The 26,011-nt window shown below is 41.3% G+C and overlaps 2 protein-coding genes across 7 annotated transcripts in view; one reads left to right on the top strand and one right to left on the bottom strand.

Moving 5' to 3' along the window:
* Nucleotides 1-14,125, bottom strand: part of ppp1r9ala (protein phosphatase 1 regulatory subunit 9A-like A) — a 30,886-nt gene extending 16,761 nt beyond the window's left edge. For 4 of the 5 annotated variants that reach the window (XM_031858358.1, XM_031858357.1, XM_031858355.1 and 1 more), the window contains exons 1-8: nt 13,963-14,125; nt 11,446-13,478; nt 3,193-3,325; nt 2,978-3,098; nt 2,491-2,595; nt 2,024-2,159; nt 482-640; nt 276-329 (exon numbers count right to left, since the gene is read on the bottom strand). In XM_031858358.1, coding sequence (XP_031714218.1) covers nt 276-329; nt 482-640; nt 2,024-2,159; nt 2,491-2,595; nt 2,978-3,098; nt 3,193-3,325; nt 11,446-13,317 — 2,580 coding nt within the window. In that variant the 5' untranslated portion in view covers nt 13,318-13,478; nt 13,963-14,125. The remainder of the gene's footprint in view (nt 1-275; nt 330-481; nt 641-2,023; nt 2,160-2,490; nt 2,596-2,977; nt 3,099-3,192; nt 3,326-11,445; nt 13,479-13,962) is intronic. The other variant, XM_031858356.1, reaches the window with a different exon arrangement.
* A 6,161-nt stretch (nt 14,126-20,286) lies between these two features.
* The window catches only part of rapgef4a (Rap guanine nucleotide exchange factor 4a), a 32,055-nt gene continuing 26,330 nt past the window's right edge, over nt 20,287-26,011 (top strand). For both annotated transcript variants that reach the window (XM_031858371.1, XM_031858372.1), the window contains exons 1-4: nt 20,287-20,528; nt 23,529-23,671; nt 23,784-23,872; nt 24,379-24,525. In XM_031858371.1, coding sequence (XP_031714231.1) covers nt 20,461-20,528; nt 23,529-23,671; nt 23,784-23,872; nt 24,379-24,525 — 447 coding nt within the window. In that variant the 5' untranslated portion in view covers nt 20,287-20,460. The remainder of the gene's footprint in view (nt 20,529-23,528; nt 23,672-23,783; nt 23,873-24,378; nt 24,526-26,011) is intronic.

Below are 26,011 nucleotides of genomic sequence, written 5' to 3' on the forward strand. Positions count from 1 at the left end.
TATATATATATATATATATATATACATACATACATACATACATACATACATACATATATACATATATATATATATATATACACACACACACACACACACACACAGTATAATTACTGATGGAGGAAACTTCAGCTAATATAAAGTTCATCAAAGTCTATTGTCTGTTTTGGTTGTATATCATGGTACATGGTATTTGTATTTACTGTATCATATAGTTATATATCTTGTATGTTATGTGGATATCTTGAATAACTTAAAGAATAAGAAAGTTGTACCTTTTCCTTCAGTTGATTTATTTCTGCTGCAGCAGTGCTGTGTTTATGCTGCAGCTAAGGAACAAAAATAGGAAAATAAAAGATTTGGTTACGCCCGTCGCTGTATGTTAACCTTTGGTTGTCAACACAGAATACTGAAACGTCTGATATATATATTGTGTATCACATGAGACAGAGAGTAATGGTGAGGGGAGGGGGGGGGGTACCTCTTTAAACTTGAAAACCATCTGAGAGCTGTCCATGTTGGTCGGCATAAACAGAGCCTCTGTATCAGGCGGCTCAAACAGCTCCGCGTTCTGCCCGGGGGAGAAATTGGAGCACAGAATCCTCTCTTCGACCCCGTCCTCCTCCTCATAGCGCTCCTCCTGAAATATGACGTCACACATGGCATCATACATTGCAAACATCGACACACCCTGCATGCCCCTGAACATGCCCAGCGTGCGTCAACAACACTCCCAGAGGCACAGGTCACCACAGACTGGAGGGAACGTTGTAAGCAATACTTCACAACCAGATGTCGGAGAGTCGCTTCACGGGAGGCAGTTTGGCTACACGCCTGTAGCTCGTTCGCAGCGTCGAATACATACACATGAACAATGTTCTCATTGGATAACAAGACTTAACACACCTACACACACTTTGCATAACCACAGAGTCACTTGGAAACTGTGTCCACTGCCACTGAAAGTTATGCAACATTCCCTTTCTGTCTTTGTCAATCCCTCATACATTCTCTGCCCAGCGTCTCTCTAGTGAAACAGGAGACCGGCTCCAAAAACATCAGAAAACAAACATTTCACAACTCTGCCAGACAGTCAAGAGGCCGACTGCACCTTCCAACACAGCAGAACGGTGACGCACGGATTGACTCACAGCCAGCGTTTCATTTCCTGGTTGAGCTGGGTGGGATTGGAGCAGGTGTGGCTCGGGGGGCTAATGCCGTGTTTATGTCAGAGCGACATTAATTATGACTGTTAAACTTATAAATAGCAAACACATCAACACCCAAGTCATATTTATGAGTGGGAAACTGGGATTTTTCTGGAAGCTCCGATAAAACCAACCGTGCACATAATGACAGAGAAGCTCCTGAAAACCACACAAATATGGAAAGCTCACATTAAACCATTAATTAAACCAGAAATTAACGGATGTTATGTTTTTCAACTGTGAAGCAAGGAATCTCTTTCTGTGCGTGCGTGTGTGTGTGTGTGTCCTTCACATATCTCCAAAACCGCTCGTCCAATCTACTACACACAGTGTAGTGCCGGGGACCAAAGGGAGCGCTTTGTTGAATTTGGTGTAATTTGGACACTCGACAAGTTAAATATTAATACACTTTGACAGAATAAACTTAGTGGTTGAAGAAGAAGGCTACTCAAAAATGTATTAACTATTAATACCACACAGTGAAAGTCCTGTATTCAAATGTTTACTTAAAGTATAGAGTGAAAGAGGCATTATCGGCACAATAATACTGGGTAGTTTAATGAATAATAAAGTATTATGTTTGAATTTGTCAGGTAAAAGTAGTACTACAATGTAGTAGAAGTATACAGAAAGTAGTGTACAGTTGAGTTGCACATTTTTCACCTGGTTTAAGAGCCTTTATGTAGTTATTTTGGGTAACAACTGGTTAGAATAGGAACATAATTCATTAATTTCCATATCTAAACATCATAATAGCTGTATAGCTGTTAGGCGTCCTTGTAGTCTACATGGTGGAGCAGTGACAGCTCACTCACCTCCTCCGTAGAGTGTTCATAGAGGTCATCCGGATGTTGCTGCTCCTGCTGCTGGTTCTTCTCCTGCTCTAGTGTCTCGCTGATGAGGCGGGCCACCTCGCTTTGGGCCCCCGGCTTCTCCCGTCCAATTGAGAACCTGTTTTTCAGAGCGCGATGCGTTAGCGTGCCGTGAAATGGAATATTTTACATGTTGGCTGTAAATAGCTTACTGTAACTTACCGTCTTCCTTGCAATGGGGAAATGCTAATTTTGAGATGCAATTTAGGTCTGACCCTGTCATGTGAGGGTGTTTCATTTCAAATCATTAACATGCCACAATACCTTGTGTTGTCGAAATACACAAACAATCATTCATGGCCTCTGGACTCTCAAGAGATAAAAAGACTCTTCACCACTTTTCGCTAATTATGATAACAGTGGCTCAGTCTGGTAATCAATGGGGTCGAGGAGACGGGCTTTGAACTGACCTCACTGTGCCTTTGGTGTTCTTCAGGACTGTTGCAGCAAACAGTTGGGTGACGCCCACAAGACTGACGCCGTCCACCTCCACTATCTGGTCATTCACCTGTATGCTAGAGACACAGATGATCATCGTTATAAGGAGAGTTATATGCACCACCTTCAGCGTAGTAGTACAGATGAAAAAAATGCAGTAGAGTCAATGCAGCTGGAAATAAGACAAATCGAAACATGCATGGGAAACAGAAGTAGCAACTGTTTTCTTTAGCTTCCTCGTGTGGTTATAAATAAAACGGATTGTTTGTGTCTCGTGTGTCACTGGGCCCTGGGGGAATGAGCAATTCCTAGAGTGTGATGTTAACAACCGTTGTGGTGGTGCAGTGTACAGCGAGTGTGTACCATGTTTACGGTTCTATACAAACCACTACCGGTGACACCGTAACAAGGCTTAAATGTGGGATTGTACAAAAAGGAGGCAACAGTGCTCTAACTCACCGTCCATCGTTCTCAGCTGCTCCCCCCTCAGTTATGGTTTTCACAAAAATTCCTAGCTTCTCCAGACCCTGGTCAGCTCCCACTCCCATTCCAATGATACTGATGCCAAGTCCATTGTCTCCTGAAGGCAGTAACATTATGAAGATTTTTAAAAGGTGCGTAAGAGAAGAACTGCTCACTCTTTGCTTATCGTACGTAGTGTTGACTGAACTCACCTTTCTCAATTTCCACAGGGAACACGTCCATCTTCTCCACTCTCTTTTCCAGCTCATACTCTGCGGAGGCTGCGACTGGATCCACGTCGTCATTACGCCGATCGTATTCCTCATTGGAGAAGGTGCTGAAGACCTGCGTCGGTCAAAATATCAAGTGCATAAGCTTCAGCACACCACCTTCTGTGTCCTTACCAACAAGTCAGACAGATTTATGTTGAGGGGTATCTATGGAATCTGCGCATATCATTTTCACTTTTGAGCTCTTATTTATCTTGGCAGGGGGAACAAGGACACATTTTTTCATTCGAGAAAAATTGCAGCAGAGCTTTTTGATGATGATTTGGACGACTGGCATTGAAAATCATTCCTTTATTTATCAAACTCTGGTCACAACAGTGTCTGACAGAGATTATGATCTTCAGTTATCTAACCCTATAGACTGCATTGTCAACTCTAGTTTATAATCTTTTGCATCTTTAATGAAAGCTATATCAATCACATTTTAGAAACAGATGTAAATGAAGAGACACGGAGGCCTTTCATCACAGTTTTAAGACGTTGTGAACTTTGCAGGCAGCCCTCACAAAGCACTGGATGTGTCCCAGAGGCCGTTTTCTGGTTGGAATTATAAAGCGCACACACACAGACGTACAGCAGCACATGAGCAGCGTGGAAAGTAGGCCACAGCTGGGGAGAGCTGAGAATGGATGCAGCAAAGATCAATGTTCAGAGGCGACAAGTGTTGTCAGCAGCACAGTTAAAAGACAGATAATAAAGAACAATACAGCGAAGAAAGTAATCCCATGACCTTCTGTCAATGGGCATTAACTGGTACTCAACACCAGCCTTTCGCGTTGTTACATACAACACTATGTGCTATTTACCTTCAATACCAATGATGCCAAACAGAAATATTATTCTTAATCCTCTCCAAACTACACTCACAGGGTCAGGCTGAGGTGAGCACCACAATATTCAGCATGAAACCGACTGGGGACGACCATCTGTTGTGACTCAGCTGGTACGTAGTCGTACGAGTATAAAGGTAATTCAGGGTTAAGACGAGGTTAGCACCAGGGCTGCAACAAACAACTATTTTCATTATTGATTGATCTGCTGATCTTTTCTTGATTCATCTTTTAAACATAAATACAGAAAACACTATAGTAGGCCAAGGTGGCAAAATCGATAGATTGTTTAGTGCTTCCCACAGGATTTTGTGAGACTCTGGTGGGTGGACCTTGGACCCTGTAAATTGTAAATAGTGGTCTAACGGACCATTGTCAATCCGTGATCCGGCTGGATTCCACCTTGCAGTTTGGGCGTGAACTGCAGATTCATTTCACAATTTAACGTTAACTATCACAGTGTGAAGTAAAGTTTTCCTAGTGCTCGTTATCCGCCAATATTCAGTAAAAATATGCGATCAGTACATCTGGATTCATGCTTTGTGTTTGCCTATACCTGATAAAAACGTACATTGTAAACAACTTATCTGTGTTGAACATTGACAGGAGAGCTAGTAACAGTCATTTTCACTAAACGGAGCCTGAACCCATCATAATGTAACTGAACGAACCTTCATTCATTAGCCGTTAGCGGTGCTGCCACCGTTACTAGCTCGTCTCCTGTAAATCTTAACACGAATTGGTTGTTTACAATCTAATATCAGGGATTGCCGAACAGAAAGCATTAATCCAGATATCCTGATCGCATATTTTACTGAATATTGGCGGATAACGGTCGCCAGTAAAACTTTATTTCACACTGCGATTGTTAACGTTCAACTGTGTAATTAATCTGCAGTAATGAATAATGAATGGAAAACACTGTTAATTTATCATTAACAACATAAAGGACTAAGAAAACCACATTTAAAAAGTCAAAAAAGTGAAAGAAATACTTGGCCAAACCCTCCTAGCAAAATACTAACTAATACTAAAATACTATCAGTCTTAACAGAACAAGGAGAGAAGAAGCAGAGAGTGAGCTCAATTATGAGACATAAAGACAAAAAGGCTTGTTGATAAGAAGTAGATTAGAGTTTTGCAGACTCCATTAGGGGCTAATGACTGATTATAGAGATGAACACAACAGTGGGTCTGTAACATAACCCCGACTTGGTCATCATTATTCTTAATCTGGGTGGAGTCATGATGAAAATGGTGGTGGTGGTGGTGGTGATGAAGGTAGTGGTGGTGATGATCAAGCATAATCTGGCTCCTCTGTGCATATGAGAGGGTAGTTATTGTTTTCTATATAGCAGGCTTACTAATTAGATGGAGCAAAACAGAAGAGTTGCTTTTTGGAAATAAAACAGAGGAAAGTGAGAAGACATAGGAAAAGGATATGAGCCAAAGGTAGAATATGAACAAATAAAAAAATAAAGCAGTCGTCCTATTGAACTCTTGCAGAGCTTCATTCCATTCTACTGAAACTTATGAATGGCCTAAAAGAGAGATATATAAAAGATTGTTAAAGCATCACAGGGGCACTGAATATAGGGCATAAACATTTGGATTTCTTGAAACCTTGGATTTGAATTTGGGATTTATTTTTGGATTTTATCCTGGTCTTTGATTCCATCTTGTAGGTGGAGAATTTGCACAATCAAATGATTCACCAAGCGTGTTATTTAGAGCCTAATAAACTCAGCACAGAGCCACATGTTTGAGTTGTGGTCTCATACGACTCCCGTGATATCATAGAGAGCACAACCTAGGTTGTGATGAACACACTAAAAACAATCCAACAACAATGGGTGACTATTTATTATGGGATTAAAGGATCGATTGCAACATTTGCCATGAGGATGTATGATGTAATCAAGTAAACATTTCCACACGAGGCAACCACGTCTGAGGTGTGGATCCTCCAGCATGTCAAGACCCGAGGAATCAAATAAACATAGTGGTGCAACAAATCGTAAAACTCACGGTTCGGATCACAGATCGGATCAGCACAAAAGAAAAAAAAAAAGGAGCAAATTCAACTTTTAGAGATCCCTGATCACGGTTTGGTTTTGTTTGACAACACTAATTGCCGATCATTACTGATCCACATTGTTGATTATAGCAGCTGGTCTACAAAGCTCCAATCCTTAAATTTTCCACCGTCCGAAAAAACATTTCAGCCGTCTGTAAACCATCACAAAATTCTAAATGTTATCCTTTTACTTTTCTATAGTCACCGGTTTTCTTTTTCCTAAAAAATAAAAGATTGTATTTTTATGGATTAAAACAAATCTTGTCATCAGTAGTTTTAATGATGTATTATAAGCTGCTCAGAAGTATTTCAAACGGATCATAATTCATCTCTAATATCTATTTATGTTTTCTACATTTTACAAAACAACATGTGAACACATCATGATGACGTTATAACAACACTCATTTTAACTGAACAGAGCCTGAACGCATCATAATGTAACTGAATGGAACCTTCGATGTCCTCCTGCTGAATTAAACACGTTTTGGTTGTTTACAAAGTAACATTATCAGAGATCTGCGACTAGAAGAGCACAAATGACGATGTCCCGTCCGGTTTGCATATTTAACTGAATTTTGGCGGATAACAATCATAAATAAAACTAGATTTTCCACTGTGATGTTAACCCATCCATGAATCACAGTGTTATGTTAGAAACCAAACATATGTTCTGATTTGGTACACCACTCCCATGTAGGCTCTCAGACCAAACGAAAAAAAGATGAGAAACTTGAGGATTATGCACACTGGTGCAGCTCTGTGGTGCAGGCAGGAATGCTATTCATGAGGCCTCGACCCTCCATCAACCCGAGGGAGCCCTCCGTCTGAATCCTCCTCCTTCCTTTCACACACATAGGTTTACAAAACAGCTTTTAGTTTATGACCCATATATTGTGGAAGATAGGTGTCCTCTTCATCACATGAAGGCAAAACCATTGCACACCAAAGAGCACTGAAAACTGTTTTCAAATAACCAACAAGCTACTCAATACATTTTTGCCCTGCTTGCATGTCGAAGCTTATTTTGCATGTCTCTGAACAAGCTTGAAAGTGCCTCTATAAATACAACAAAGCTCATCAACTTGCAAGTTAAAAATGGATTCACAGAACTACAGCAGACAGAAATTTCACTAAGGATGAAAGACGCCTTTTTTAGGTTAGACTTTGGAGACTTAAGTAATTAAGGGTTTAAAATGTAGGCTAATAGAATATAGGGAGCAACACTGCATCCTTGAGCAGTAGCAGTCGGATTAGCCTCTCCTCTACTTCCCCAAAACTCCTAAGTCTGACTTTCCTGTTGCCAGGGACCCACAGGCCTTTATCGAACAATGTTCTGTCCTTTTCTGAAACCTAATCGCTCAACAACTGTTTCCAACTAAAATGTCTTTATTGGCCTCTCCGTCACAAACAAGCATCTCAGAAAAATAATATGGATGAAAGCAGCAGGAGGTTGGTGACTGTTGAGCCCACATCTTTACAGAGACCTGGCTCTAGACAGAAGACAATGAAATTAACAAACACTGTTCCTGTTTGTTGTCTGTTACAATCTTTAAAAAGCAAAAGCAGGACTAGCTCGAAATCCATAAAACCAGCCTGAAAATGGAGTAAATCTAAAACAATTGCATGAAAGCAGTATAGTATAGTATAGTATAAGTGCGGGTCCTGGTGGGAGCTGGCCAATGGTACGCTATGATTGGTTAGTCTGCGTTCAAAAGGTGGGATTTAGCAAAGGGTCAATTTCTCCCCTAAAGTATTACTGAGGTTGTGATGTGGGTCAACTGACTGCTATGCCATCTTCATATTTCCATTCACTCCCAGCAGTGTGTGTGGCCCTTTCATCCATCTTCCAACAACTGCAGTGGTCTGTCCTCTCTACATGCATCACATGCCCACACCCAAACCAAAAAATCCTTCCCATATTTCCCCTCATTCCTCTCCCCACAGCAGAACACCGATGTGGGGAAATGAGTCAGCAGCTGCGAGGAAAAGCAAACCAGAGAAATCTCTTTGCCGGAGCAAAAACGAGGGCTTGACCACTGGATTTGGGGGAGCTTGTCATGTAAGCGGGCCGACAAAACGACAACAAATCCAAACATGCTGTGAGAGCGAGCCGGGGCAGATCATAGAGTGATTACGGAAGACGACATGTGACCCAGTTTTTAGATTCTGTGTAAACAAACCAGGAAAAAGAGTTTAAAAAAACAGTACTTCCTGTCTGCATGTACTTGGAATTATCAACACTTTGACTGTAACTGAAATAACAATGTTTACGCTTGAAGCGTTACTGTGTGACCTACAGCAGGAAGAGGTGGAGTTTGAGAGGAGCAGAGTGGAATCAACATTTCCAAAGGAGTGCGAACAAAAGAAACAGGTTAAACAGGTTTGTTATCAATGGAACACGGAAGCTACTGTTGCCCTGCAAGGGCTGCTGAAAACTTTTAACACACAATTACTGCTAATGTTCAGTTAAAAAACACACACACAGCGTCTTCTAATGTGTTTGTCTGTAATCACATAATGAAAGCGTTTAAGGCCAATCACAATCAAGCGCCAGACTCGTGTCGTCACGTGCCAAGTTGTTTAATGAACAGCATTGAGCCGACCGCATTAGTATTCCGCCCAGTTTTGTCGGATAGTCGCCCACTTGCCCAGGTGGCGGGAGGGAAAAGTCAGATCCCACAAGGGGAGGGCCTGTCTGCTGGTTGGATGAGGGTGGAGTCTTTGTCAGACACATTCCTCTCTCTGCCCAGCAGAAGACCTATCTCAGAGAGGAAATGGAAAGCATAACACTATGGGATGGGTTGGTTACAGTCCAAATGTGGAGGATGCCCCATTTGCTTTTCACAAAATAGATTTTTGTACGTTGTTGATAAAGATATGTTGACGGAACGGAAAAAAGATGATCTCAACCGCATGAGCACAGTACAGCATTGACGATAACGTGCTAGATTTATCTTTCACAAAAAGGCAAGCGTTTAATAACATAATAGTTAGCTTTCTATTATGAAAGTTAAGTATTTTTTTCCCTACCACCCAGAGACTGGCTAATATTAGGTGCAGTGGAGCACAGAACTCCAACACTAACACACAAGATGAGCTGACCAGAGCACACTGCAGCACTCAGTGTCCTCTGGCTGGGTGAAGAAAGTAACTTATAAGTAACTCATAAGTTATGAGTTTGTGTTACCGTATATGCAGAAGAATCTTCTCACAAAACATAATGTATAGAATTATAGCTGTGCCATGGAGTATTTTAGCAATTTTCTTTCTAATATTACACATTTTGAGTATTTGTTTTAAATCACAAAGCAACTAATTTAGCAACCATTAACATCTTTTATTTGGCTTGACAGAAAAGTTTCACTTTTTAGGACTTACTGAGAATGTGTGCACTAATCCTGACTGCTTTAGAAAGCCCTCTTCAACCAAGTTTGTTTTTAAGGGCGATACATGCTGAAACTGAACATCTCCTTTACTTCAAAAAGGGGACCTTTCTTCCACACAAGACACCTCCTCTATCCAGAAGATTCGTGTTACCTCGGGACCTAAAGAAGCACAAAGCACTTCCTCTCTCCTTGTTAGCTACAACTCAAGTGTGCTCAATCCCAGAGCCGGCTCGGACTAGCAGACGGTGGAGAATGATGCAGTGTGTGACTTGTGTGACTTAATTGGCTAACGTGCATACCACGTAGCCTTGACCCCATGGTTTTAATCCAAGCGCATGCCATTGTTTTGATAAATCTCTCGGAGTTCTTTCCAGCCTGTCAATTAGAAGAGAATAGGGACTGAGGGGAAAAAAGCTAGTCTGAATTCTTTGAACATACTAACTAATATTAAGTATTTACTGATTACTTACTACACACTATTAGTCCATATAATTCAATGATTATTGAAGTGAATTTGACAACTTAATGTACTCGCATAACAACTAAACCTTGCATCAGCTATATCTGTAGTCTCCCTCTCATGGTTGTGCCAAACAGACACGGTCTACCATATTGTTGTGAACTATAAAGCTGTTTTTATCTATGCCATAGCTTCTCTTTGGGCAGAGGAGGCACACACTGCACACACTGTTGTTTGTGTCCACTCTAGGGTCAGCTTCTGGTCCCCTCTCCCAGGACCCCCAGCCAGGATCCCTGAGATAACAGTGCATTTTAAGGCCTGGATAAACACTGAGCTGTCCACAAGCTATGTGTGCAATTTGATTTTCCCTGCTTTAGCTAAATGTTATTTTTAGATTTGGTGATTGTAGAATATATATGGGAGAAGATGTTACCTCCACTTCCCTTAAAAACATGTTTGCAATGTTTACAACATACGATGTGTAGCGATATACCAAACGAGAATACACAAATACATACTATGGCTATCATGATATGATACTACAGGAAGTCTTGTTACTGCAAAATTGAAGTATGATGCTGTCTGTTTCTACAACCTTATTTGTATAAGGACAACATCTCCAGCTGAGATTAGATAGAGTATGAAAGCACCAACGGTCCTATTTGAAAATGGTCAAAGTCAAAAAATATTGTAATACTCTACAAACCCAATTATAGGACTTCATCAATGAAGAGATATTACATCTCTTACTAAACTCAAACATGAGGACATTTAGAGAAAATAAAAAGATTTTGCTTTTCTAAAAAGATGTATATCCTTGTTAATGGATCGTAAAGACTCCCCAGCTGTAATAAGATAACTTAGCCATGTCTGTAAAAGAGATGGTATGGGTGAACACAATCCCTGAAGTCCTTATATCCATGTTGGAGAGAAGGGAAAAGTCCCTCATGATTCACCAACAGAGGGGAACTACTCTAGATGAGTATGAATACCCGGGCAGTGTAGTGACTCAGAGGTAGCCATGATTTCTTTTACTGTGCAGACTCAAGTTTCACATGTCTCTACCTCACTGCTCCTGCTTCCACAAGCTCTTACGCAAAACGTCAACAATATTTTCAGAAATACCACAAACAATGTTGCCAGCTAAAGTCCCCAAATGTCTCAAACTGCCTGCCTCCCTCGTCAGTAAGATTAAACAAACCATAGCCTACATTTTTGATAATACAGTGCGGCAGCTGTGACGTCAACCTGCCCAAAAAAAGCATTCATTCTCAGCCTTGACTAATTTGTCTTGCGTCTGCAGGAAAACATCTCGGTCAGACAGTTGCTGAATCAGTACCGACGGTGGTTTATAATGACGGTGCAGTGCAACATGTTTTCAATAGCTCAGATGTAAACAACATAACGCATGATACTAACCTGAATGGGTCCCGTGGAGAACTTGATTGTTCTCTTTGGGAGAGGCTCCTCATCCGACAGACCAGTCGTCTCGTAACATTCTTCATAATCCCTATACATTTGATCTCCCTCCTCTTCCTCTTCCTCCTCCTCTTCTCTGAGGACCTGGTCTACATCTCTGTCATCCACAAACGCTGCATTCTCAATACCGTACACTACTGGTGAAGCTCTATCCAGGAGGATCTGGCCCACCTGCTCCTCCAGCTCACTCTCCTCCTCTGCAACCTCATCATCTTCCTCACGATAATCGTCACCATCTTGATCGACAACTGAAACGTCCTCCCGTCTCTCCCTTTTAAACCCAAATCCCTCATTGTCCTCTAAAACTCTACCTTCACCCACGGTCTCTGCTACCCTTTGTATCTCTTTTGGGACGTGATGAGCGGGGTTACAGCTCGCTTTTTCTGTTGGAGAGGTTCTCTTCAGGTTCGTTATTAGGTCATCTTTGGGGCTTTGCACCTTCTGTTCCTCAAACACATTATCTTCAACGTTCTCATCCTCATCCTCCTCACTCTCTGAGGACTCATTCTGAACCACGACCAGTTCTGCCCGTACCACGCCCACCCCCCTGGAGTCCAGCGATGAGGTCTGGCTGGATGGCTTGTCCGTTGGAGGACTCCTGGCTTTTTCTGGGTATTTAGCCCTGTTGGTGTTCTGAAAGCCACCATCTGATGCTAGAGGCTGCTTCACATCCCTTGGGGGTGGACTATGTGGCTTGCCTTCATCCTCACCAACAGATGTCCGACTAAATCCATCACCGGATGATGAGGAGCGTTTGTAGCCATGGTTAACTGGGCTGGATTTTTCTGGTGAGAGGGGTTTGTGAGCGACATCAGTTGTTGGAGAATTAGATTTGCATGCTGCATTGGTAACTGGGCTGGTTGGTTTAACACTAGACGTTGGTCTGTTCACGGCACAAGCTGTCTGGGATGTATTCTTGTTAGTGGCATCAGTCACAGGGGTAAGGTTAGTGGCTTCTTTAACAGGTGAAGTGGATTTGTGTACGCTGTCTTTTGTTGGAGAAGAAGACATTTGTTCGGTGGCACCGTGTTGTTTAGCAGACGCCATTCCTCCCTTTGCAGAAGCTGTGCTGTTGTCTACCGCGTCATTCTCTGTCACATAACTCTCCAACCTTTTGGACATGGGTCCCGCATTCAATGACACTCTAGACCCGTGCCTTTTCTCACTATCAGGCTTCTCATCCGGTTGACATTTAACTGTGGAAGTAGGAGTTTGCTCTGCTTTGATAGCGGTCTCAGAGGATCCCGATACACTCCTTGTGCTTTTCCCCTCATCGGAGGAACTTCCGAGGGACAAACGATTCACTACTCTGTTTGGAGACTGTTTTTCAGCTGCAGGCTGCTCTTTGACGCGCCGTTCAAAGAGTTTTCTGGTCACAGAAAACTTCTCTGCCAAAGCCACTTTGTCAATCTCAACATCTTCCCCCTTGGGTGTTTTATCTACATTTTGTGGTTCTGGGCTTGTGGCACTGTTGAGGGGAACTCTGGGAGTGTTGACTGGAAACTGCTGCTTCGTTGGGGATACAGGTGACACGTCGGGCTTCGGGGTCACTTTACCCTCTTGGCACTCCTGTTGTTGACCATCCATCTGCAGGAAAATGTTCTTTATCTTGTTCACTCTGGTCCCAAAGGGCCTTCCCCTCGAGTCCTCCCGGGTGTCACTGGACCCATTTGCATATGATTTGGCGTCGCCCTCGGATTTTGACCCATCAAAAGTACACTTAATGGCGTGGAAGTCAGACTTGTATGCATTCCTGTGAGGAGATGCGCTCCTCAGGGTCCTCTCGCCTCCTTTGCTTTCCGCTTTGAGCATTTTTTTTGCTTTTTGTGACTGCAGCCCTATTAAAGAGAAGCCGGGTTTGGAGAGACTGATGCTTTGTGTTCATGAACTATTATCCCTCAACTTTACCAAAGCGGTGCCATGGGGTCCGGTGGGGAGTTGTTGTCGGAGCTACACACTCACAGAGAAGGCATCTAAAGAGAAAAATAGCTACCGTTAATAAAAATAATAAATACAATATGTTAATACAGAGATACCATTATCTCACTATGTCCGTATTTAATACGAGTCAAAATGTCTTTCTGTATGCAAATCAAAACAGCATGAAGGTGAAGCTAGAATATGACGTTTAAGGTTAGTTGGTGGTTGTCTGACTAACGTTAATATGCGTTAGCTTGCGTTAAATCAAATGGTTCTGAATTTAAAGTTAACTTTAACCAGCTACAAACTTTAAGCTAACTGTACTCAACTCAACCAGTCAACCATTGCTAGTAACGCTTACGTTATAGCACAGTTAAAAAGGTGAAACAAAGTTGAACTTGCTGGGCCAACACAGCCCCAAACTAGTGCCTCAGTCGGAACAATTCATTGTGGCGTTTCAAGTACGAGCCGTTGAAAATGTTAACTCCGGCTCTACGCACAACGCCAAAAAGGTAAACAACTTTATAAAGCTCTCACCTCTTACTTGCTTCATCGTGTTAGGCGCCGGAAGATGGCCCACAATGTTCCAGTTTTACAGTATCAAACTTGTCCTTTTCTTCTTGCTCACCGCCATCATTCCCCCGCTCCAGCAGCGTTTTCCTGAGTCCCTCCTTGCACTTCCAGACCTGTCGCGGGGCTGCGCGCGCACACGAGTCTGTCTGTCCCGCGCGCGCCGCGGCCGACGAGAACAGAGAGATGTCGGGGACGCGCGCACATTCCAGAACTGTAACCCACCACCCCGCTCCACCCGCCCCCTCTTTCTCCACAGAGACACGAGGAGTTGCAGGAGAAAGGCGTGGGAAAGAGCTCACTGTGTATTTGAGCTCACCTCTGCATGAGCAACAGTCTACACCTAAACTACAAAAACAACTGGCTTCACTGCGCATGTATTACAATCAGGGATGTAAAAGGTACAGCAGAAATGGAGAGTGCCCTTTAAAACTTTGCCCCAAGTCTATGCCCGTTTTCACTGAGCGATTGCTATCATTATATATTTGCATTATAGGGACACTGCCGATTTTACATATGCCGTTCAGTTTCTACTTACTGCTCTATATGCAACACTAAAAGTTGCATAATGTCTTTTCTGGCTCTGAAGAGAGTCCTGATGTCGTCACAGTTATCTTGGTTTAGGCTTGACACAGAAAATCTGTGATAAACTGGAGTTGTGGTGTTCAAAAGGAATTTACACGGATAAGATGCTGTTGAGTTGCCTTATGGAAAATGTAAGATCCATTGTTTGTAGCGCGTAACTAATATATGTATCGGCCGTTGCTGCTTCTTTTTGTCTTTTTTGAGTCCCCCAACTTAATGGAAGTGCAAAACCAAATTTATAGAGTAGCCTTTTAGGATACTTTGCTGAAATAACAGTTGCCAAATGATGTCACCCTACTTAAAGGCCTACAATGTATGGGAAAAAGACTCAACCAGGGCTGGATTACCAACTGGGCAGAGCAGCCAACTGCCTCAGTGCCACCAACCCCCAGGGGCCCAAAGCCCCGGGTCAATGGGTTTTGGTAAGATGTTTTGACATGTTACACTCATAGTAGGGAAAGCACAGTTGAAAATAATTAAATCAGTGATGGCTGAACTTTTATTAGCAGATTCAGTCTTGGTTTCAGCCTTACCAAGAACCCTACCAGGGTCCTGGTATTGTGTACGGTTGAATGCACTTGTTGTAAGTCGCTTTGAATAAAAGCGTCAGCTATAAATGTAATGTAAATGTAATCTATGCTGGCTCACTGTCACACTGTCATGGCTTACTGGGACACTTGAATAGAACAGAGCCATTGTTAACCTCTACTGTAAAAGATTCCGCTGTGAGAAAGGGAATTTACCCTCTAAAATTAGGCCTATACAATATTAACCATGTACCATATTACAAGTGTACCTTATTACAAATCTTCTGAACGCCTCACTAGAGTAAATCCAGGTTATGACCCTGAAGCGAGCAAGAAAGATTGCAGCCGACCCCTCTCACCCTGGACACAAACTGTTCGTGCCCCTTCCATCTGGTAGGAGGATTAAGTCCATCAGGACCAAGACCTCACGCCACACGAACAGTTTCTCCCCGTCGGCAGTCGGGCTCATTAACAGAGCCCGGGTCCCCCACTGACTGACTCTGTCATCCCCAGGACAATTCTACCCTCCCTACTATACTCCCCTGCACATCCCTTCATATTTTAATACACTTGTCACTTTCAGATTACACTTACATTACACTTGTTTACAGTCATGTTATCTGTTTGTTGTCCACTTTATTTTATATTATTTTAAATTCTATTGTAAATTTTAATGTTTCTATTTCTTGCACTGTTGATTGTTGTTGATTGTTTAATGCTATTGTTTAATGTTATTGTCTAATGTTATGCACCACCCGCCATGACAAATTCATGTATGTTAAACATACATTGGCAATAAACGGTTCCGATTCTGATTCTGATTCTGATGTGGGACTAGTCTCACTTCACAGATGTGTCATGTGTATGATGTGGCCCAGTATTCCTTCATATTACATACAGTAGGTCTGGATTATCTATTATTCTAACTCTAAAATTGCCCTAAATAAAAGTAGGTCATCAACACAGTTCCTATATCTTGCATACATTTGCATTTTGGGAAATTTCTTCTTTTCTTCTTTTCTTATATTTTTTAACTTTATATGCAGAAAATATCTGTTAAAGTGATACTCAGGACAGAAGTATAATGGATAGAAAGTCTCAAAGTGTAATGCATTTAGTTTTTACTTGCCAGTCATATTTAAAATCAGGTCCCCTCTCCAGAGAGCAACACTGTGCAACTTAGCTCTTTTGTTTAACAAAATGGACATTTACAATACGTACGCGCCTGCTTGATTCACAAAACAAAGAGATGCTGTTTTCATTGAAATCGGCACAAAGATATCCTGAATGAAAGTCAGGTTTCCTTGGTGGCTGAGAACCTACATTGAAAAAATATCCTCCAGTCAGACTGACCTAATAGAAGCCAGATCATGTGGGAGAAGATATTCTTTGATTCTGACTGAATGTTTGAATGTGTTTCATATATTTTATTTATGCATATATAAGTTGATGCTTTTAAATCCACATTTTGATAACACATCAGGTTATTATTATGAAATACTTGAAATACATTTTGACATATTTTGAAAGAGTATAAATTATTTCGTGACCATGAGGAGAATTATGTAACAAAATGCAAAGAGCAATGTAATTATTGATAAATATATGAACCAGACTGCAGCAAGAGGCCTGAACAGATGGTGATGGTGAAGGCATGGCAGTTTTCTGTTGCCTAAAGTGTCATCCCATTTACATTTTTAATTCCTTAAAACATGAAATATTGAACCCTCAACACTTTGTGGATATTTTTCTTCCACAGAGCATTGCCTTTGCCCTAAATTGTTAGTTGGAAAATATGAATATGAATATGAAAATAATTATTTATTTTTCTCCGTTTCAGCCCATCATATCTGAGTTGTACATTTTTTTTAATTTTTTTTATTTTTTACATTCAGAGAGATTTCTCTGGAAAAAGTCTGGTCCTCAAGCATTTCCCCTGGCGTTATCTGCCCTCACATTCCATTTGAAACATAGTTATCTGATAAATGAGCATTATATATATAACTTTGTATAACCAAACATGTCCATAAGTAAGTAAGTACATATTGGCTTTCTAATGTGTTCTGTATTCATGTGTTTTACCTAAGTTCATTGACATTTGGCTCTGGGGGATGTGAGCTGTGAGTTTAAAGTCTTACTGTCAATTTTTTGACTCAGGAATTCAGACTTTCCTGTTTCAAGTAAGACTCATCTCGTCTTCTGCAAGAAATTTAACATTTCAACGTTTTCATCTGACAAGAAGAAACGAATACATTTTAATAGAAGTTTGACCCTGAACATTCACTATATTATACTTAAGAGTTCTACATACCAGCAGTAACAGATATTTTCCAAACGCTCATCAGCATCTGAAATTATGCCGTGTGTGCACATAAGGGCTGCATGTGTGTGTGTGTGTTTACCATTTCCAGCTTGCTGGATCATCTCCTAGCAACTGTGGTTCTGAAAAGCCATATATACACAGTCAGTGGGCTTTCTTCCTCCAGGGCTAACATGGCAAGCCTCAGCCAAGCCAGTGGTCCCTGTAGCAACCCTTCAAACAACATTCGAATGAACAAGTCAAACCAAATGGAAACAGGAGCAGGTGAAGAGCAGGTCACAGTAGCCTTTGAGACAATGTCTCAAACTCAATCCAGCCAGAACAAAACAGTCTCTACAGCGTTGTTCTTCCTTACTGAAAAGGCTGTCATGTTTAAATATTGCCACTGTCAATGGCGTGCTTTTTAGTATGAATAGCAATTATAGAGCCTTTTCAGGAAACAAGATTGTTTGCAATGGATAAAGATATGAATGAACCCTCGAGGGTACATGCAAACATGTGTGAGTTAAAGGTTTCTCTGAGAGAACAGTACTTTGCAATGGTTTGTGCACTGACTTCTCACTAGAAGTAATAGCAGGTTGTGGCAAAGTACTGCAGTGCATATTGAGATCGTCACACATTGTTGTGTGTTGGTCGGATGCAGCTCTGAGCTGGTGGTATGCAGCATTACAAGGAATGTGTGTTTTCTGTTGTGCATGCCCCGGCCTGAGCTCAGTCTTGTATCCTCACTGTGTATCTTAGCAAGAGAGGGGGAGACAATTGAAAGGGATGGGTAAAGATAAAGATGTGCACCTGTGTCCTCATTTTTGACTATTGGTTATTTTACTAAATAATCTAGTTATTTGAACTTTCATCAAGATATTTTGTCATAAACTCTTACCAGGTACATGAAAGAGTACTCATGCAGACAATACAAGTGTATAAAATGTCCACCACACTGTGGCTCTCAATTTTCTTTCAAAATGAGCTATAAGATGCAAAATATTTTTGGGAAAACACACAGTGGACATTTTTTCTCATGCTAGGGAACTGTAAATATTTCAGTGTCAGACTGAGGCCTTGGTTACATTCCCAAACAATCTTTTAATTCAGTGTCAAGGCAGAATGGTCCTCCCTTCTCACTTTGAATGGGGAGTTGAATTCTGCCCTGATATGCTCATCTTCTTTCCATTTACAGAGGGCATTCTACCATCTAGTGGCAGATAGATGTATGGGATTTAAAATATCGGTTCAAAAAAAGTCACGATTTCCCTAAAAAAATAAAATCATGATTTATGTGTGCCCTGTCCAAACCACGGAAAGAGTAAATGTTTCATAATCATCACAAAACAGTTGAAACCCCTGGAGCATTATAATATTTTGGATGCACTTTGCGGTTTTAAAAACATCTGCCTCTAAAGCATCACTGACAACCATTATTTTATCAGTAGTTTACTGTATTTCTTCAAGACACAAAGGCACAGTCTGTGCCTCTGTCACTCCCACGTTGAGTACAAGGTCTTTGAACAGAGAACTGACACTGCAGCTACTGATGATAGCAGCTGAAGATGTGTGCATATCAGTAATGCTCATCTATCATGGGAGAGAATTAGCCCATATTTTTAATTCTCGTTGCGTAAGAGACACGCAAGTTGCTTATTTTTCATCTACGGTCAAACTTCTTAATTGAACATGTTGAACTTCTGATGGGCCTTTAATTAAAGCTTTTGAAACATGAAACAATTTTTAAAGCAATTTTATGTTTTTGTCTTATTCCTTAAAAAAATGTCTTTATAGTAACCCCCTAACTCAGCTCTCATGTTCAAAGTGGTGACAAAGAAAGCAACACACAAACAGTTTTCTTCACACATTCGTCAGCACAGAAGGCATTGTGGAGCTGCAACACGGAGTCTCCGTACTTCTGTCTCTGTGGCAGTTTGTTGCCAAGGTAACTGAGAGAGACCAACGACCCTTTCATTATGTGGCCCTTGATCACAAAGCATACTTTTCTCAGGTCCATGATGAACATGCTGCCACTGTGATAGAAAGCAAGCCATCAGTCCTTAAAGAAAGCGCTGCAGGAGGCAGTTGCAGTCAGTTAAGCAGAGTTATGCAAAGAGTTTATGTTGTGAGTCCCTGCATATCCCTGATGAGCTGTGGATACTCATGATGATAATGTGGATGTTAGGATAAGGTCACCCTTTTGCAACAGTATATGCTAATAGCCACAGAGAAATCACTCATTGTGCTGACTGTCCACTTTATTCAAGAGCCATGTACACATGTCCTCGACCTGCAAACAGCTGCCAATTCCTTCATGGGAAATGTATGCAGTCATGCCAATAAGATATTTCTAACACAATCACAAGGCACCGATTCCAAAGACATAAACTGGTATGAGCAGCTACTCAATGTGTGCTACACTTTACAATACAAACTCAGAAAGGATATTTAATTCAGACAACCATTCATACATATTCTTTTTTTTAATTGACACTCATTTGTCTATTTATTTTGTCAACATAGCAAAAACTAACACAATCTACTACAACAGCCCTGTATAATGATAACTCCATGACGATTTGTTGAATTGTATTTGGTTATGTCAAAAGTTTTCTTTTTGTTTTAGTTTATCCTCACTGATATAAGTAGGGTGGGAAAAATATTAGACACACCTCCCAGTATATACAGCACTACAAAACAACTAAAGCCAGTACGACCCTGAAGTGAAATAAACACCTCTCTAAACAACATCTGAACTTCAGTGAAGGCATGATTTATTGCTTGTATTGTTGTATTTCAGTTTGCAAAATGAGTCACGTTTTTTCCTCAAAGCAAACTGGTCTTCATTAGCCTACTGCTTTGATTGGCTTCACGTTCATTACAGCTGAACCTGATTGTATTTCCTGTTGGTGCTGGTCAGGTATACGCACTGAGCAGCAGCAGCAGCAGGGACAGTACAGCGACTGTCTGCGGTGGATGAGTGGAGGCAGATGAAGCGTTGTGGTCCAGCTCTATCCACCTCCGCAGCAGCAGCAGCAGCAGGATCTCAAGATGGTAGCAGCGCACACTTCTTCACATTCGTCGGAATCTGTCGAGTGGATTATTTGTCTGGATAAGAGGTATTTATGTCACGTCCCTGCAACTCATTTTAGGCCACTGTGTAAGCGACTATTGACAGAATAATAAAGCGATTTTGTTTCCCCCCCCTAGAGCTGGGCGTTGTGTTTCAGTAGCTGAAATGAAACATTGTCGGCTCTGGAGTTTTAATTTCCCGACGGAATTAAGAGTGTTAATTAGGGCATCCTTGAACGCGCCATGTGCAGCATCCTTATGGTTATTGCGTTCATGTCAGGACACGCGTTCATTTGGGCTTCAAAGAACGTGCAACTGTGGCTCTGGTCAAACTCAAAGACCGGTGAAATATTGGAGCAAAGCTAAGGACAACTGTAGACATGCGTTTGATATGCTGTTAAAATATATTTTGTACCGCTGACTACATAAATCACTGACAGTAAATAGCTGTCTCAGTTACTCACTTAAATTTGTTCTATGGATTAACAAGAGCAAGTAAAAGTTTCAAAAAGACAAGGTCCTTTGGCATTGTGCTCTCTGTGATGAGCAGAAAATGAGCCACAATGATGCTATTGCTTAATCCACACACATTATTTGGTCCATTATGAATAATATAGTACAATTCAGCATAATGGCCCTGCAGATTTGTGTGTTTTGATAAAACAAGATTAGTGTCAATAAGCCATTAGAATATTTAAAATACCATGGGGATAGCTCTGATCATGATTATGCTATTTTGAGGTGCCTTAGCTGTACATTCTGCCCCAAATCACTGCAGAGCACTTGACCAGCAGGTGAAACTACTGCATGAACACCTGCCAGGGGAGTTATTAAACCACCAAGCAGCTGCAAGGGTCTTGCTTTAAAAAGTCATCCAATAACAACACCTGATAAAAACGGAATAAAGTCTTTCAGATAATTATGAGTCACCATCATTTTGCATCACTGACAGGTGCAGTGTTGCACAACTCTAATGCACATGTCTATCATTTACAGCAAGAACAAATTGCAATGTGTGTGACGATGTACGTGATATGCACTTCAATTGATCCATTGTGGGGATTTCTGACAGCGCTTCCTTGTGCATACATTTTACATCTTGAATTCACACACTCAAAATGGGGGACAGTGAACATAAGAGCTTTAGGTTTCAAACAGCCAGGGATGTTGGACACATGGCTCAGGTGTAAATGACGAGGGGCTGCGACAAAGAAAAGGTCCAAAGTGCATCAGCTATGAACAGCAGTGACGCAGTCTGCCAGACGTGTTTACACAGTAATATCCTCTGGTTAGTCCGAGAAGCCTCCCGTGTCGCTCAAATCAAACGGTTCTTGTATTACTCACCTTTTCCGATCACATACCTGTAGCATGTACGCTTCACTTTATTGTTCTGTTGCTAATTTTGAAATGCAAGTCAGGTGACGAACACAAATGTTTCCCTGCGTTTTTCTCACTCCATTTGAAAAGTCATTGGATTTCTTCACAGTATTTAGTGCAAAAACTAATTGAGTAAAAAAAAAAAAAAAACCCCCCGAAAGGTGTCGCTGAAACTGTTTATGTTGTCACAGTTTAATGCAAAGCTTCTCTGTACTCTTTGAAGACTCATGCTCTTGTAACTGAACTGTAAATTAGACACAGTATAGGTTTGTAGTGTTCATACTGCAAGAAGCCGCCCTGTGATGAAAACATTCTGTCCTCAGGTCGACTCTAAAACAGCACCCTTTGAAAGCTTATTTTTGTTGACTTGGTTGGTTTCCAAATAGACACCTTGGCTTTGAAACTCGTGCTCCCACACATCTCTCTGTTGCCTTGTTGTTCTCACTGTGTAGCGTGTTTAACAAAATACGCAGTGCTGAAATAATGCAGGGTAGGCTCCGGTGTGATTATGCAGTCCAATTACGACGTGTGTAGTAAAGACATACTTTAATGTGACTACTGTGAGTTGAAAGGTTGCCAGGGAATATATGATGAAGCTTGGTGATAACACTTTTATTGTACTGATAATATAGTACAATACATAATTTTCAGAGCTACATTAAGTCAGAGGATTGTTGCAGCGGTGAAGTAGGAACTTGATTCCCTTTTTGAATTATTGATACTGCATAGTTTAATTTTTGAAAGGATGGATATGGATTCAAAGGTGATAGTAGCTACAGTACAACCACCCACATGTTACATCAGAGGCTTCACATTCAGTGTAACAAATGTGGGGCCGTGTGATACAAGCAAGGGAGGGATAAAACACACTGATCTGAACGTGATCAGTGTTTTTTGCCATAATTTAGATCCCTCACATTGTTCAAGCTCAATGTGATAAACAACAATGTATAGAGTTACCTTTTAAGCAATTATATCCTTATGGAAATAGTCTCTTTTTGCATCGTCCAGTTGAAACAAATGGTCAGTGAGCAGCTTGGTTTCACAAACATGTGCAAAGCTCTGTGGAACTTTTCATAGAGAAATCTTGTCTTTTATTGTAAGCAATTTACTGTGAACACTTAATCAAAGCTCTTGTTGCAACCTAAGACCCTGCGGAATTACCTATTCTGATTCTTTATTTTACTCAACCTTTTATTTAGGAGGGAGACCTTGCCAAGACCGCACACCAGTCACAGTTTATATACAAATAAAACACAATAGACAGGAAATACATACAAGGAAGAGAATAAATCCAGCTCAAACAAAGTAGTTGCATTTCTCAGCTACATGGACTTTTAACATGGCTTTACATTTTTCCAAGGCGACTATATTATCAAACTGTAGTATGCTCTGCAGATTATTCCAAGTCAAGGGAGCAAAGTGAGGAGGATTTTCCCCTCGGCTCAGGTTCCTTGGAACCTGGTAAGGAAACAATTTGTAGTAACAAAACCAGAGGACAGTGTTCCTCAGGGATAAATTGGCATCACATCGCTCCTGCAGAGCTACAGGTGTTTTCAGAATCTAGGCCAAGATGCACTTATGCCGACTCAAGCTCTGCAGCCTATTTAGGTGCCTTATGTACATTTATTTTTACCGTTACCTGTACATTGGCCCCTTTCTTTTTCCAGACCAGGAGAGCGCTCTGGAGAAGATGTTGACATAATCCTGGCACGTCTGAAAAACGCGAAGGCCTTCGAAAGATTCCACCCCAGTTTGCTGCAGCAGATTTGCCTGTGTGGATTCTATGAGTGCTTGGAGAAAGGCATCACCCGTAGGTCAAAATACAGGCTCTGAAAGGGTCATATTGTATATCCACCACCAAAATAGAAGTACGTATCTCTTTTAAAAGCCTGTTGATTTTTTCAAACTGTTCTGTTTTTTAGTGTATCGCCAAGGAGACATTGGCACCAGCTGGTATGCCGTCCTTTCTGGTTCGCTGGATGTCAAAGTTTCAGAGACATCAAGTTATCAGGTACGACTGATTTAAATTAATGATAATTTGATGTGCTAATTTGCAAAATGTGGGATTAAATCCGCATAATCTTTAAGATTTGAATGATTTTGTCAGTTAAGGTGCACTTGAAATTCATTACACTGGCAAATTAATTTATATCCAACCTCCAGTTTATTTGGAGTGTAGGCTGTAAAGAACATTTTGCTTATAACATTAGGGGATATTACTGATTCGTTTTTAACACCGCAGCTTCATGCACCTCGGTCAGTTTTCTTGGGTGCTGATTGAAGTAATTTCTCTACAGATTGGAGAGCGGCCATCTATCTAACACAAGTGTTCAGGTGATTGCCTGTAGCCGTTGAAAGTGATATGATCAGTGCTCCTCAAGTGCCTCAAAAAAGGGCCATTCATCCAGCAGAATAAGGACATTGTATTAGCATTTCCGAGGTTCTTTGTCTGGGTGCATTTTTGTGTCCTTACAGAGTAATGGTCCATGTAAAGCACCTTCTCTGTTTCTTTTACAGGATGCTGTTACTATATGCACGCTGGGCATTGGCACAGCATTTGGGGAGTCGATCTTGGATAACACCCCCCGGCACGCCACTATTGTCACACGGGAATTCAGTGAGCTCCTACGCATTGAGCAGAGGGAGTTCAGGTCTCTGTGGGAGGTGAGTACCTCTAGCTGCTCCATCTGTACTTGAATCATACTACAGACATTCTCTGGCTACATTGCAGCTTGTGACACATCTCCGAGGTTAACTCAAGGTCGATGCTTGTATCAAGAGATCGGAAAGAGCTGCTTGCAAAGTATATCTAAGCATGTCTTTTCCAAAGTTCAAAGTATCTTTAATGTCTCTTACATGGAAATTAGTTTGCAGCCAAGTTACATACAGACACACAAAACACTGGTGAACAGCAAACAACACGACATAGTTTACAGAGTAGTTCAGCAGTAGGTTCTGAAATACAAGTGAACGTTTGTCATTTTCTTTAGTCTGACTTTGTTTCTCTTTAGTCACAGGACTAAAGTTAGAGACATTACATAAAGTATTTACATTGCTTAAAACAAATATGACAAGGATGAATTTAACTACATTTTCTGGAATGAAACTAGCCCGGTCCCATATCTCTGAGTCTCTGTTGACTTGATCTCTATTTTTTTTTAGCGAATTAATCGAATAACGAGGTGAAAACAAAATTCAGCCTGATTATGAGGCTGTAATGAAATGGCAATTCTACATGTAGAATCACCCACAAACGGGTAAATGCGGCTATTTATACATATTTTCAGTAAAAATTATACTTTTTTTCATTGTTAATGCCAACAATTTCGGACATAAAGCAGATCGATAACAGCTGAGTGGGTAGCTTAAAGGCGGCTTGCATCTCTTGTCCATTCATCCTTTCTGACCTAACTGAGGGGGCTGCTCAATGCCAGGGGAGAGCCACCTGTCTTAGTTTGTTCTTGTTGCAATTGAAATTTGAAAACTGTGATGAATTGAGCCAAACGCAAGCCAAAGTGTAGGTGGCGTATCTTGTGGATCAGTGGAGGTTGGATTGTTAATTTATTGTTGTCCCCCCCCCCCCAGCAGAAGCGTCTGCTCCCTAGTTTGTGTGTAAGCGCTCCACAACATGGATGGTCTTATCAGGGAGTAGAAGGTTTACAGTGCCTGACCACTAGATGGAAGTGCAGTGCTGAAGAGAAAAAGGTTCATTCTGGTTCTGTGTTTACTGGTGTCTTAATTGTGTGCACTAATTCAGTCACTCAGCACAAGTATAACGCAGACCAACTCTTCAGATAACCTGCCATAATAGTATAGAAGTATATCTCACTGTGTCAGGACAAACCTGAAATTCAACATACTATAAATATTAGATTGATTGTAATAAGATACTTAAGAGAAACAGCATTGTTTATGGTTGGTCACCATGCACCACCCAACCCTCCATCTCCTGCGTGTTAGTTGTTCGATGTCATGCTGCGTAGAGCCCCTCGTCTCTCTCAGCTCCCCCTCTGCTGGTTTACTGAGAGAGACAGCCCATTTCCTCTGGGACCGAAGGGCATAAGGGGCTGTTAGATTATGGGCTGTGTGTCTGTGTCGGCATACTGGCCAGCAGCAGTGTGACCAGATCCTCAACGTGGAAGTACTACTA

The sequence above is a fragment of the Anarrhichthys ocellatus genome, unplaced genomic scaffold (assembly GCF_004355925.1).
Source record: "Anarrhichthys ocellatus isolate YVR2014 unplaced genomic scaffold, GSC_Weel_1.0 scaffold20, whole genome shotgun sequence".
Taxonomy (NCBI): Eukaryota; Metazoa; Chordata; class Actinopteri; order Perciformes; family Anarhichadidae; genus Anarrhichthys; species Anarrhichthys ocellatus.